The sequence below is a fragment of the Anneissia japonica genome, unplaced genomic scaffold (genome assembly GCF_011630105.1).
Source record: "Anneissia japonica isolate Jap-2015-1 unplaced genomic scaffold, ASM1163010v1 scaffold2003_len1103335_cov173, whole genome shotgun sequence".
Taxonomy (NCBI): domain Eukaryota; kingdom Metazoa; phylum Echinodermata; class Crinoidea; order Comatulida; family Comatulidae; genus Anneissia; species Anneissia japonica.
In genome coordinates, this window is record NW_022758706.1 from 877,887 (window position 1) to 892,171 (window position 14,285).

General features: G+C 35.0%; 1 protein-coding gene across 2 annotated transcripts; it reads right to left on the reverse strand.

Annotated features, from left to right (window-relative positions):
* Positions 1–880: 880 nt before the first annotated feature.
* LOC117125388 (bile acid receptor-like) lies at positions 881–13,272 on the reverse strand. 2 transcript variants are annotated; one of them, XM_033271893.1, is made up of 6 exons: positions 13,104–13,272; positions 8,362–8,410; positions 5,808–6,071; positions 4,726–4,937; positions 2,749–3,253; positions 881–2,441 (listed from the first exon to the last, which is right to left on the reverse strand). In XM_033271893.1, the coding sequence occupies exons 2-6, from the start codon at positions 8,372–8,374 to the stop codon at positions 2,203–2,205; spliced, it is 1,233 nt and encodes a 410-aa protein (XP_033127784.1). In that variant the 5' UTR covers positions 8,375–8,410; positions 13,104–13,272; the 3' UTR covers positions 881–2,202. The 2 variants fall into 2 exon arrangements, with proteins under 2 accessions (XP_033127784.1, XP_033127785.1); XM_033271894.1 differs by lacking the exon at positions 8,362–8,410.
* Positions 13,273–14,285: the final 1,013 nt, after the last annotated feature.

Sequence of the window (14,285 nt, forward strand, 5' to 3'; positions counted from 1 at the left end):
AGGCAAGTTTAACAGGAATAAGAGAAAAACTATTTATGAGACGGTTCAATCAGCTGGATAATTTTGAGATCAAGTGATCTGCGTTGAGGGCCCAAACCAATAGTTTTGAACTTCATCTTGTACTTCTCATTCAAATTTTGCAATCTATACACCTATTTCAAACTTTAAAGCACAACTCAAAAATACTATATATCAAAATACTGATTTTTATCTGTAATTTTGTAGAATTCATTTCTTATATCAACTTGTCATATTTATACTGTGTTTTGATGATTTATGTATGAGCTTATATATATTCCTTACTTCTGGCAAGAATTTACATCTACATCGCTGAATAAATATCATTAACACAAGGAATCAACATTTGTTTGAGTACCCTCTTATCAAAAGAGGGTGGGCAGTGGTGTAGCTAGAAGTCTTGAATTGGGGGGAGGCTGATGGGGGCGTGAAGGTGAAGTGGGGGGAGCTCGATGATCAGTTGAAGGGCACTAATTCGCAAAATATGGTGATTTTAGGTGATTTTTAACTACTTGACCGTGATTTTTTGGGGGGAGACTGGGGTGGACGCGAGTAAATTTTGGGGGTGTGCGCCCCCCATACCCTTCCCTAAATACGCCACTGAGGGTGGGGGAGGGTGAAGTAACAAGATTACCTGTGTTATAACATTTGTAGTGAATACCTGTAATCACTCTCTAAACTTCTGGATGCAAATGAAAACAATAAAAAAGAATTACAAAATGTTATCCTTATGATTGTTAAGTTTAAAATTTAAAATCATTTCATTTGAAGCTATAATTTTTACATTTATTAGAGTTTTATGAAAATTATATGGGTTTTATGAAAATTTGAGAGCAAAATTCAGAAACATTCACATTTTCTATAATTGTTAAGAAGCATTATCCTTTTATTTTATATAATTTAATCATTATTTACATCCTATATAAATACATTTATACATTTATCAGACATGACATACCAAATTCTGATAACAGAAGGACAGAATCTTCAATAATTTAATGCTGCATTCCAATTACACAAGGAAATTAAGATACCACTAAGGAAATTCAGGGGTGACTAAAGAGGAAGTGTGAAAGGGGGAATGCAAAATAATGATAACAAGAAGGAATACAAAGAGTGGAGAAGGTGAAAAGGCAGTTCACCCTAAGCATCGACCCTTCTTTTATCGACATCTGTTGTATCAACTTGGAACTATTTCACCTCTGTTCACTATGGATCTCAAGAGTTATATCCATAACACCTTTGTGCTCTCAATCTTTTTCTATTTTTCAAAAATAAATATCCATATATCTTAAATATCTTAATATGTACAATGAGCTTACAGTTATGGAAAGCATAGTACTAGGTTTTTTTTATAATATATTCCATGTAATAAAGGACCAAAAATTGAATAAACGACAAAAATTAAAGGAGTACACACACTCACAAAAAAAAAAAAAAAAAAAAAAAATACAGAATATAAAGATGGCTGGATAGAACAAAACCAAGGAAAATTTACAGACCATTAAATCCAGGAAGCAAAGGAGAAATATATTTAAAAATTGTAATGTTGATTTAAAATCAGTTAAAAATTAGAACAATAAAAATACATCAAAACACAAAAATAAAAAATACTATAAAATAAAAAACATTCTCAGACCCAACTCAAGTGTATGCAAAATGGTACATTCTAAATAAATGCCAAATATGCAGGCAGGATTAAAATAAATTTGTAGGGAATTTTCTTAGTAGTAATAAATGGTGTAAATCTGAAAATAAAAGGCATTATATACATAATAATAATAATAATAATAGTGTAGTTTTATATAGCGCACATATCCATCTAATGTAAGATGCTCAGGGCTCTTGATATGTGGACTAGGAACTCGACTAATGACTTTCTTCGCCCCTAAGGGTCCCTTCGTGTCTGTGCTACCCGGTAATCCGGTACCAGCGACTCTCGTCGTCCACCACAGGGGCTGACTGTTCTAGTACACCGGGTTATCCCCCTACTCATCTCGAAGGATGTACTGAGCCTACGGTTTATAGTCCTTATCCGAGAAAACTTCTACAACCAGAACCATAGGCAAACGTGCCGTTCGAACCAGCGCCAATATTATGGCTATAGCTTGCGGTGCCCATGCTAACCGCTAGGCCATTCGACTCACCATTTTACATAAACAAATAACTACAAAGAAACCATCTTTACTGCAGGTTAAAGAGCTCGGCAACTAGAGGTGTAAAATCTTGCTTCAACAGTTTCATCTTCATTAAATCCTGTTGATGTATCAGTGATATTTCACGCATTGTCGCTAGTTTTACGATGAGATCCGGAAATAACGATGGTTGATCCGGATGAGAGGTCTTGGCAACAGCCTGCATCGCCATGATGATCGGTAACTGGAGCTCTTCCACTAGCTCGCGGTTCGTAACTTCATCACGGTCTATTGATAATTTAAAACAAGATTGTTGTCACTTATTTCATTTGTTATCGTTAATATTACAATATACTTGCAACACAATTTTAATAAATGAATAGATGAATGAATAAATAAATAGATGAATGAATAAATGAATAAATAAATGAATGAATGAATGAGTAGATGAGTGGGTGTATGGATAGATGAATGAATTGAACAATAAAAACAATGTTCGAATGAAGAATGTATAATGAATGAATGAATGAATGATGAATGAATGAAGAATGAATGAACATGTTTTAAAAAATAAATGAACACGATACCACTTTACCTGGGGCTAACAATGATGCAGCATTCATAAGACTATACTCAGCAGTGGTCAGACCAAGTGCTTTAATCTGCTTAAGAAATTTAAATGAAGATCCACTAAAAGTTGGTAATCCTAAATCAGACATCATTTTCAAGTCATACTCATCTCCAAGATCGTTGACAATTTTGTTTTCCTCCACGACAAAAAACTCTGACAACCGCAACAGGAGTGAATCAAGTATACCGGCTCGGACCAATGCTGCCTGGTCGTTGCTAGTTAGTCGCGTAAACCCTGGAATTCCTCTCGCAAAAAAGATTGTTTGTCGGACACTAATTGCGAATGAGTCCATTGCATATTTCCTAAGTTCTGGACAAATTTCTATTTGTGAGCTAGAAGATTGTTGATTTTCATCTGTGTTGGCACTGGTGGTATCATCAGAACTAGACCCGGACCCAGTTCCGGATTCAGGTCCGGATTCATATACTAGAGTATACCGATTAGTACTTTTCATCTTTGGAGCTTTTGTCTGAAAAAAAATTATTTTGTCAATAAATTTGTTTTGAATATACATAATAAATAAGATAGACTTTATAAAAATCGTGATAATCTAAATTTTGGGACTTCACCATATCATACATGATTTGGATTACTATCACTGTTGTTCAATACCAAGCATTTTATTCTACCTGCATATGAAATGGTACAACCCACAGTGTTTTCCTGATACCGGTTTAGCAATCAATTTTACCTTTGAAAATAAACAACCGACCAGTAAATAGGTAGCATACGCCGGCCTTCTTTCAATAAAACGATAAACTTAATTACACTAATAGGTCTAGGCTACAACTATAACTGCTGTTGCTTTTCAATTCATTTAATCCCCTCCCCCTTTCCCTGCAAAAGGGCTAAAGCTTTGAGCTATGACAATCAGCTGGCTTTATATAAACAAATTTACCAGTCAAAATTTTTCAATTGGAAGAACACTGTTAAAGATATTTTCCATAGGTGTGTGATTCAATGACCAGGTGTGAAAGTTAATTGCATAGATACAGAATAATGCAATATGCACTGTATAAAGTTCACTATTATTATCATTATATATGATTAGTCGTATTCTGTTTCCTCTGGTAATTCAACAGACATGACTCCCCAGTCCGAACTAAAAATATAAAAAAAAAAGATCAATAAAAGCCTGTTCACTCATAAGATAGAGTAAAAATAGGTGCAGTACTATAAGCTAGGATTTGCAAAAACAATTACAGTAATAGGTTCAATTCTGTACTAGCATTACTCTTCCCTTGGGCAAGGTATTTCATCTACTTGTACAAAAGTAATAATAACTACACAGTACGGGGATATATTGGTGAATTGGCGTTTATCTTTGATTAGGAATACTCCGTGGGTGTGAACTTCGCACGTTAGCGAATGCTTTTCAATGTAATGAGTCATGATTAGATCAGAACTGAATATTAGTTATTAAAGGTGATGATGAAAATACTGTAATGATAAATAGTGATTATTATAATAATGATGTAGATGATGATTTTTATTTTATTTACTCAAAATTCTACAGCAATAAAAGTTGCAAATTACAAAATTGAAACAATAAGCAATATTTAAAACAAAAACAGGGTTGTTACAACATGAGATTGTTAAAATGCACCATGATGATGATTTGATAAACTTGGTGATTATAATTATGACAGAAATTATGATGTTGATGATTATGATAACGATGGTGGGGATTATGATGATGATGTTGATGACATCCTGCCTTCGTGTATATTGTCAACAATGGAAATTCCGGAATTATAATTCTATGAGATGGATGTACTGCTTTATTGCAATATGTTAAGGCATTACTCCATCAAATCTCCAGCAGTGCAGCCTAGAATGGTAAGCATTAAACTAGAGTTTAGAAAGGCACTTTGGTTATTAATTATCTAATAATTTCTTAACTGCTTGATGGATTATTTACATAACAAAATCACCTCTTACCAAATATTCTCGACAGATGGTCTTTGATGCTTGATAGGCATTCTCCAGTGTATTCACTAGCTCAATTTGAGCTGCTGTTGGTTGCACAGGTATAGTTTTTGGTAATATTTCTTTAACTGGGGTCTCTAGGTGTTTCTCATCTTGTTTTTTCTTCTTGCCAACCTTTCTTACTAATGCTTTTCTTGTACCTAAACGACTTTTACCCCATACTTCTAAAAAATAAAAAACACAGATAAAAAAGAAAATACATCAGTAACCAAGTATGAAAAGAAAAGGGTATGTTTTGTATTCTATTGAAAATGATGAAAAAAATTGATGAAATGGTGTGAATAGGGCATTCATGTTTAATGATAGGCCTATCCTATCCTGTTGCTATCACCTATTGATGTTATCATCTAGTATTGTGATCTCCTAGTATAATGACCATCTAATTAACTAGCATTGTGATTACCTAGTGTTATGATCATCTAGTGGCATGATTACCTCTCCTGTTGTGATCACCTAGTATTGTGATACCCTACTGTTGTTGTGATTAACTAACACTGTGATCAACTAGTGTTGTGATCATCTAGTGATATGATCATCTCCAGTTGTGATCACCTAGTACTGTGATCACCTAGTATTGTGATTGGACCCTAGTATAATGATCATCTAACATAGTGTTGTGATTAACTAGCATTGTGATCAGCTAGAGTTATGATCAACTGTTGTGATCACCTAGTATTGTGATTCCCTAGTGTTGTGATCAACATATAATAAGATCACCTCCTCTTGTGATCAGCTGGTACTGTGATCACCTAGTATTGTGATCCACTAGTGGTGCGAATAACTACCACTGTGATCACCTAGTGTTGTCATCTAGAGCTGTGATCATCTCCTATTGTGATCACCTACAATACAGCAGTGATCATTTAGTGCTGTTATTGTCTCCTGTTGTGATGACCTAGTGTTATGATCATCTCATGTTGGGATCACCTAGTTCTGTAATCATCTAGTGTATTAATTAAAATCAGTGTCAGTATCATTAAAATATTATCAATATCATTATTAACATTATTATAAACTAATCTCAAAGCCCATACTTGCTTCAGACATTCCTAGATTCCGACACTTGGCTAGACGACAGGCAGGACAGTGGCGTCTTGTATACAGGTCCATTGAGCAGTTGCCCCCTTGTGTGCATTTAAAAACAGAGTTAGATTTGATGCTTCTGAGGAAGAAGCTCTTACAGCCCTCACATGACAGAACATTGTAATGGACTCCATTGGCAGTGTCACCGCAAACCAGGCACAGACGACACTTTAAATTCCGCTCATCTTTAGAGTTCATCGCACGATCAACAAAACCTAAAAAAAAGAATATTAATTGTACTAGGTATTAATTAGGTCAAAAAATCTACTTATCCTAGGATAGCAATTCAAAGACCTAATTATAGCTTTTTAATGTACAGTAATGTATGTTTTGTATATGCTTTATACAAGTTTCAAAGCAAGGTGTGGACTACTGTAGCTCATACAGTAACCTCCTTCTTCCTTAATGACATTTAGCTTAAAGGTCACTTTGTGTCTGAGCTGGTAAACTGGTGCCAGTTACTCTCGTATCATATCACAATAGGGGATATATGGACCAGTACACTAGGGTAGCACTCAACTTGTCCTGAAAGATATACTGGATTTTCTTTATAGCACACATTAGCCAATTGTGTACAGTACAGCGGTCCTATGTATTTAATCCACCACCAGAACCATAGGCAGGCATGATACATGAAGCAGCATCGATATGGATCGATAGCACCTCTAGCCCATTCGACTTGCAGTAGTAAGATGTGATTTACAGTATGTGAATATATTATTAATTCAGATTTTGATGTTCTAAACATGTGACTCACAAATTGTATGATTTCATCTGGAATAATGACAATGGTATGGTTAAAAGGAATCCAAAGATCAGTGAAAACAAAAATGGAGACTTGTTTTCACCACTAAACAATAGGCAAGGGTGCTACTCAGACCAGCACTGCCGTTATGGATAGATTGCGAAGCCCCTTATCTTAGCTGGTATGGTTAAAACATAGAGAAATGGTTAAAAGAAATGCAATAATTAATGAAAAGAACAATGGGAGTTTGAAAATGATTGCCAATGACATGAAAGGTCCAGTAAATGGTAAGGATTCAGAAATGATGATGCTTGTTAATGCCGAAGTACGTGAATAACCAGAAATACTCCCCAAGGGAGGATGCAAATTGTGATTGATGATTGATTCTGTATCAAATGACCAGGGAAAAAATGCATTTTGCAATAAATATTGTGCACTATATAAATCCTATGAAATACAATAGAAATAAAGCATTAATTAAAACATGGGCTACATAAATGTTCTGTTTCTATATATTCCACCTTAAAGAATGGCCTTAATTCTTATTTTGATTTGATGAAACCGAAAGATAAATATTTGCTAACAAGGCCTGTGAAATCACCTGTATATTCAAATTAATATAGAAATTTTTTTTAAATTAAAGTTTTCTTTTTGAAGCAGGTACTTTAATCCATGATCTAAATGAGAATTGTAAGTTGTATCCTTTACAAGCTGGTATGTAGGAATTTTTTTTTACAATGGAGAGGCATTAGAAGATACATTAAAGGATCTAATTGGCTGACTGAAACATATTGACTGCTTATGAATTTTTGTAATGGTGGAGAAATTAAAAAAAAACTAACAAGAATAATATACCAAATTATTATAATTGATAGGATGTGAAAATATAACACAATATAATACAATGAGGAATTTGATACCAAAAATAATTAATTATGGTATGATAACCTTTATCAATACCCAAATACTGTAGTTATAAAGTTAAAACAAGTATAACATTTTTTTTTTTTTTTTTGGCTAAATAAAAACCAATATAGAGTTTACAGACTTTAGATAATGGTTGTTGGCTTCGGCAGCAAAAAACTATTAATTTGGCCTTTAAAAGCAATTTTGAGAATGCATACTAAAGAGGCAGAATTCGGTAATACTATGCCATCTTAGCTTCCCAGCACAGTACAGTACTTAATTTCAATGGAAATTACATCGCTAACTTGCTCATCTTACAATAAATAAATACTAATTAGAAAGTCTATCAGGGATATATACAGTATATTATAATTTTTTATCCATGTAGGGTGGAACGAGTACCTAAGTAATTTAATAATAGGAATAGGTTCATGATAGTACAAAGACCTTATACTTGAAAAAATTGAGGTTTTAGCATCAATTTTTCCAAGTAAAGAGTTACTTTATTGTAACAAGAAAAATAAGGGTGGTAATGTCTGAATAAGCTTTAGCTTGAGGCTATGATTTGCAGCAACCGTGACCTAGATTAAGATAAATAGAAATACTGATAACAGTTCTTGTTACCAATAAAGCAAAATGGCAGTGTACATGGACAATGCTGGTTCAGAGACATTGTGTATTCAGTGGCTGTGCCAGCGAGGGTTCGGAGGAGGGGGGAAATTGCTTCCTGTTGAATAAGCATGACCCTACAGTACTATTGTTTGAAACTTAAGGTCATCAAAGTAAAAACATTAATTTGCAAACCCAATCAAAGTTATTGCAATAACAATTTGGTCTGAAAGCAAAATTTTTACCATCCTTAACCATTTTCCTACTTGACCCAACAGTGTTTTACTCTGGAACCTGTAACAAAAATGACAATGTTATATTGTATTAATTACTGTATATTTCATTCACACTGGCAAATCAAAGACTAAAATTGTTAACCAATACAATGAAACTACTACAACAGTACCTGCAGGTTTGCCCCATGTTATTTTGACATTATTATATTTAATTTGAACATTGAATTTAATCATTGTACAAATATGCCTTGAAACCTAGTACTCTACAGTATACATTTAAAGCAGGTTCATATTATAATTCATAGTTTCCATTTTATACATATAAAAACACTAAAAAAAAAATCATTAAAAACACTAACAAAATTGAATTTACCTTCATACATTTAAAGAACTCTACTGTACGTTCACAATTTGTAATGTCATAAAATAGGTATTGGATCTATATTAATTATTATTGTAATTAAATATAGAAATGTTATTACCAAGAAAAACTAACATGGCAAAAATATTTATTTTACTTTAAGTCTATAGTTTTATTTTTCTGTAAATACAATTATTTTTTAATCCTAGGCACCAGCACATGTTCAAATAATCCACATAAAAATAAACATAAGACTATAATCTTATTGCATATTTGTACAGTATAATTGCACATACTATGGTGCCATATTAATTAAATGATCTACAGACTGCACTTACTAGTCGTAAGCAGATCTACAGAGCAGGGGTGGCGCCAAAGGGGGCTGGGGGGCTATAGCCCCCCATCGGGGAAGCATAGTCCCCCCCTGTCGGGGAAGACGATAAATTTTGTCGGGGAACAAATTAAAAAAAATATTTACATGTAATATTCGTTTAGCCACCATATCGTTTGTGTTAACTTTTCATCACAACAACAACCACAATAACAATAATAATAATAATAATTCAATGAGACTAATTAAAAATAATTTGCGTTCTGTTATGACAAATGCTTATTTAGATAGCCTCATGATGGTTGGAATACATCGTGATAGGTGAAGCAACCACGACCATGACAACGTGGTTGACAAATTTCATGCAAAATTTCCAAAATATAGAATTTCACTTTCAAGAATGAGGACTTGAAAATAAATTAGATGGTTACATTGCATACTCTTTTTTTCTTGCTTTATTCAAAATGTTTTGGTTTTGGAAGCTGATGTCAACATTAGAAAGCATAGCCTACATGAAGTCATATTATAGTAACTCGATGCCTATCAAATAAGTAATAAAAATTCGCCATAATTCATCAAATATCCCTGGCAAATATCCCCCCCCCCCCGTCGGGCAGGTCCTGGCGCCACCCCTGCTACAGAGTGTGCATTTGAGGAATGTTTTTTTGTATAATTATAATTTCATTTATCAAATAATTTTTGGGCCTAGTAGTATATTTTTTCAAACAACACTTTACATTATGGGCAAAACAACCTCGGGAGAAACAACCTTGGGCAAAAAAAATTAGGTGGGGTCTCTCTAGAACAAAAGGCAAGCATAGACCAAAAGGGTAAAGGAGCAAAATCAATGCCAAGAGCAAGCGCCGCTGGACATGGGCTGCAGTTTATAATTTTCCGAATCGTCTAGCTTGAAATTGGCCCGATCGTCTGTAGTAGCCATAGAGCTATTAAACAACTAGAGTGCTGACAAGATGGCGGAGCAATGCAGAGTTGTGTATGTGTACCATCCAAGATGGCTGCCGTAGGAAAGCGCCACCTTCAGGCTTAGTATACATATTATTACCATAAATAAGCCCTCTGACTGAATATTATTTCATTAATGATAATTAGTATTGATAATGACAAATTATTAAACTGTCGTAGCCAAGAAGAGGTTAAGTAGAACATCTTATTCAAATATTAAAAAGAACTAGATTTGAACTCGTCACTGAGGACGAGTTAGGTGATCCGCCGCACTTTGACCCTCATGAAGATCACGCGGTGCTGATTGAAAAGTGTCATAATATGCTAAAATATGCTGTAATTAGTTTTTTTTTAAAAGAATAATTTTGAGCATTTTAAAGGATTTCCGCATGTGTACACGTACGTCTTGACGCCCGTGAGTACGGTAATAGCACAAAGAGTGACTCCTGATATGAATAATGTGTCAGGAACAAAAAGTATGTAACAAAACGTGATTTCCAGCTTTAATATGTGCTGTGTGCGTGGAAATGAACGTACGGCGGGTAAATTATGGAATGTTTTGAAATGCTGAAAATGACCCGAAACGTTCTTTAAACTATCTGAATAGTAATATGGAGAATTTTCAAATTTTAACAGACACGCACGTCACCATGTGTGCGTGTACAATAATAGCACACGAAATTAAACATTGTCAAGTGTATTTAAAACCGCCTGTTGGTAATGCCACACAAACTTTCCCTTGACATACCCTATATATATTAGTCTGATAGCGTCGAAATACAGTCTGCCGCCCTCACTCTGTTCTATTGTTTTACATCTTTTAAGAATGAGAGATAAAAGGGCTCCAAAAATTCATTCTTTTTGACCATTTTGACGTGATCAAAAGGAAAAATAAAGCGACACGTCTTCAAGAGAATTGATTTAGCTATAACATACTCACAGGTGGGAGACAATCAATCAAGAATAAGCGAGATACGTTCAAACGAGTATAAACATAATGGCATAAATAAAAATTCAGTTTTTGAATTCAAATGCCAATATGATGACGTCACAATGTCCGATCAGCCATTATGAAGTAAAAAATCGTATCTACAACTCATGTGCTTTCAGATTATGCAATAAAAATTGGGGGTCACCTTTCATCCTAAGGAGCTATAACTGATTAAAAATATTCATGGTTTTATGCATATATAAATGTTGACGCACGCGTACGTGCACGCTAAAAAGCGCGAACGGAAAATTAACAATTATTTTTTAATCCTAGGCACCAGCACATGTTCAAATAATCCACATAAAAATAAACATAAGACTATAATCTTATTGCATATTTGTACAGTATAATTGCACATACTATGGTGCCATATTAATTAAATGATCTACAGACTGCACTTACTAGTGGTAAGCAGATCTACAGAGCAGGGGCGGCGCCCCGTCGGGGAAGCATAGTCCCCCCGTCGGAGAAGACGATAAATTTTGTCGGGGAACAAACAAATAAAAAAAAATATTTACATGTAATATTCGTTTAGCCACCATATCGTTTGTGTTAACTTTTCATCACAACAACAACCACAATAACAATAATAACAATAATAATAATAATAATAATAATTCAATGAGACTAAGTAAAAATAATTTGCGTTCTGTTATGACAAATGCTTATTTAGATAGCCTCATGATGGTTGGAATACATCGTGATAGGTGAAGCAACCGCAACCATGACAACGTGGTTGACAGATTTCATGCAAAATTTCCAAAATATAGAATTTAACTTTCAAGAATGAGGATTTGAAAATAAATTAGATGGTTACATTGCATACTCTTTGTTTCTTGCTTTATTCAAAATGTTTTGGTTTTGGAAGCTGATGTCAACATTAGAAAGCATAGCCTACATGAAGTCATATTATAGTAACTCGATGCCTATCAAATAAGTAATAAAAATTCGCAATAATTCATCAAATATCCGTGGCTTCCAGGGGGCCCCCTGGACCCCCATCAGGGGGCCCTAGGCGGCCCCCTGGCCCCCAGCCAAGTGAGACTCGATTCGCTCCACTAGGGCCCCCCCCCGTCGGGGCCTTTAGCCCCTCCGTCGGGCAGGTCCTGGCGCCACCCCTGCTACAGAGTGTGCATTTGAGGAATGTTTTTTTGTATAATTATAATTTCATTTATCAAATAATTTCTGATATCTAGGGCCTAGTAGTATATTTTTTCAAACAGCACTTTACATTATGGGCAAAACAACCTCAGGAGAAACAACCTTGAGCAAAAAAAATTAGGTGGGGTCTCTCTAGAACAAAAGGCAAGCATAGACCAAAAGGGTAAAGGAGCAAAAATCAATGCCAAGAGCAAGCGCCGCTGGACGTGGGCTGCAGTTTTTCGAATCGTCTAGCTTGAAATTGGCCCGATCGTCTGTAGGCAAGCCAAATTATGCCATGGGCTATTTTTCCCACTTTTAAGATTTAATTGCATTTTTTTTTTACACATTATTATTATTGTTGTTGTTGTTGTTATTATTATGATTATGATGAATATATACTGTTTCCCCCAATCCTTTTATATACTAAATGTGTATGTTGTTATATTGTTATTTATAGGCCTATATTATTTATATTATTATAATTTTTTCATGTTTTTTACTTCTATGACATAAATTGTTTTAGCCTCATTTTGTCTGTATTTTAAAGTCATATTTATTTATTGGGTTTATTGCCATTTTGTTATAGGGCCTAGGCCTATTGCCTTTTTGGCCTATTTTAACATTCTGATTAATTATACGTGTTGCCGTTTTGGTCATTGATTGATTGAGTCATTGACATTGTCGTTTCGACTTGCCATTTTGGTTTATTGTTGTTTTGACTAGAAAGCGGTTTAGGCCTAGCCGAACTAAAATCTGTACTTAAAAAAATATAATAGGCCTAGGCCTACCAGATGAAAAATTAATTCACCTCCAGGCCTATGCACCTAGCCTAGGCCCCTAGCTAGCTAGGCCCTAGAGTGCTGAAGGTTGCATTTGTCAGGGACAGGTCAATACTAACCACTCTAGGCCTATGTATGTGTACAGGCCTAGATATTTCAAGTGAATAAATGATATATTCTCACCTAAAAAAGTAAAGAGACCAACTTATAGGCCTAGGTCTGTTGTACATTCCAAATCAAGATGTAGAAATAAATTGCATAGCCACTTCCTAAGTATGATGAAATGTGACTGTTTTCATTTAGTAGATAAATTTCCCTAGAGGAAACAACCGCACTAATGCCGCCGACGATCGCCCATTTCACGCTCTATGGTTTTGGTTTTTTTTATAATAAGCAAATTAGAACCTGTGCTGCTGCTGCGCAGAAGGTCTTCAATAAAGTGGTACCGTAGCGCCCCGACAAAGTACCTACTCAAGCCCGTAGCCAGGATTTTGGTAGGGGGATTCTTTTTGATAATGAAAGGGCACTTGCGAGCACCATTGGCTGGGGCCAGGGGGGATGCCAGGGGCCCCCGGGGGTCCAGAACCAAACCCCGGTGGGGGTCCAGCATTCTAAGCATTTACATGTGTTATTTAATTGATTTGAGAGGCCATACATTAAAAAAATGTATATGTTTAAGAGGTAATTTTTTGAGTTGGGAAAAAAAAAAGATAACTACTACTTTAGTAGGCCTACTACAGTATTGGTAATTTAACAACAGTAGCATGGTACAAACTCCAAAGAATCCAGTATGGTTTATTCTCTATTTTTTATTTATATAGCACTTTGGAAGTTGTATCATACTATAGTCTAATCACTTAAGACAATCAATAACAAAAAGAACCGAGACAAATTTGTATGGTTGGTTGTAGCGTATTATAATCATATATATACACAGGTGAAACTATCTCCCGCCGGACACCATCCGGGTATTTCTGAGTCAATGTTTCAGGGCCTGAATATATTATGTTACTAGGTAGGCCTAACAATCGGGTATTAAAGTAGGACTTTTAATGATGATAGGCTCTAGGCTAGGCCTAAAGTGTAGGCTAGCCAGCCTTTGTTGAAAGGGCACTTCATGAAGGCCTAACAATCAGGTATTAAAATAGGACTTTCAATGATGATAGGCTCTAGGCTGGCCTAAAGTGTAGGCTAGCCAGCCTTTGTTGAAAGGGCACTTCATGAAAAGGGGGGGGGGGGTTCGTTCGAACCCAACGAACCAACCTGGCTACGGGCTTGCTACTAAATAATAAAACAAAAACAAATAAAACCACTTCCTGTAAACTAAAATTGTGTCATTATTAAAGTCCATTAGGCCTACTCAAA

Coding starts and splice junctions, on each gene's coding strand:
- LOC117125388 (XM_033271893.1), bottom strand. Junction 4,938..5,807: donor TCTAGGAATGTCTGAAGCAA/GTATGGGCTTTG, acceptor TTTATTTTTTAG/AAGTATGGGGTAAAAGTCGT. Junction 2,442..2,748: donor TGCATCATTGTTAGCCCCAG/GTAAAGTGGTAT, acceptor AATTATCAATAG/ACCGTGATGAAGTTACGAAC.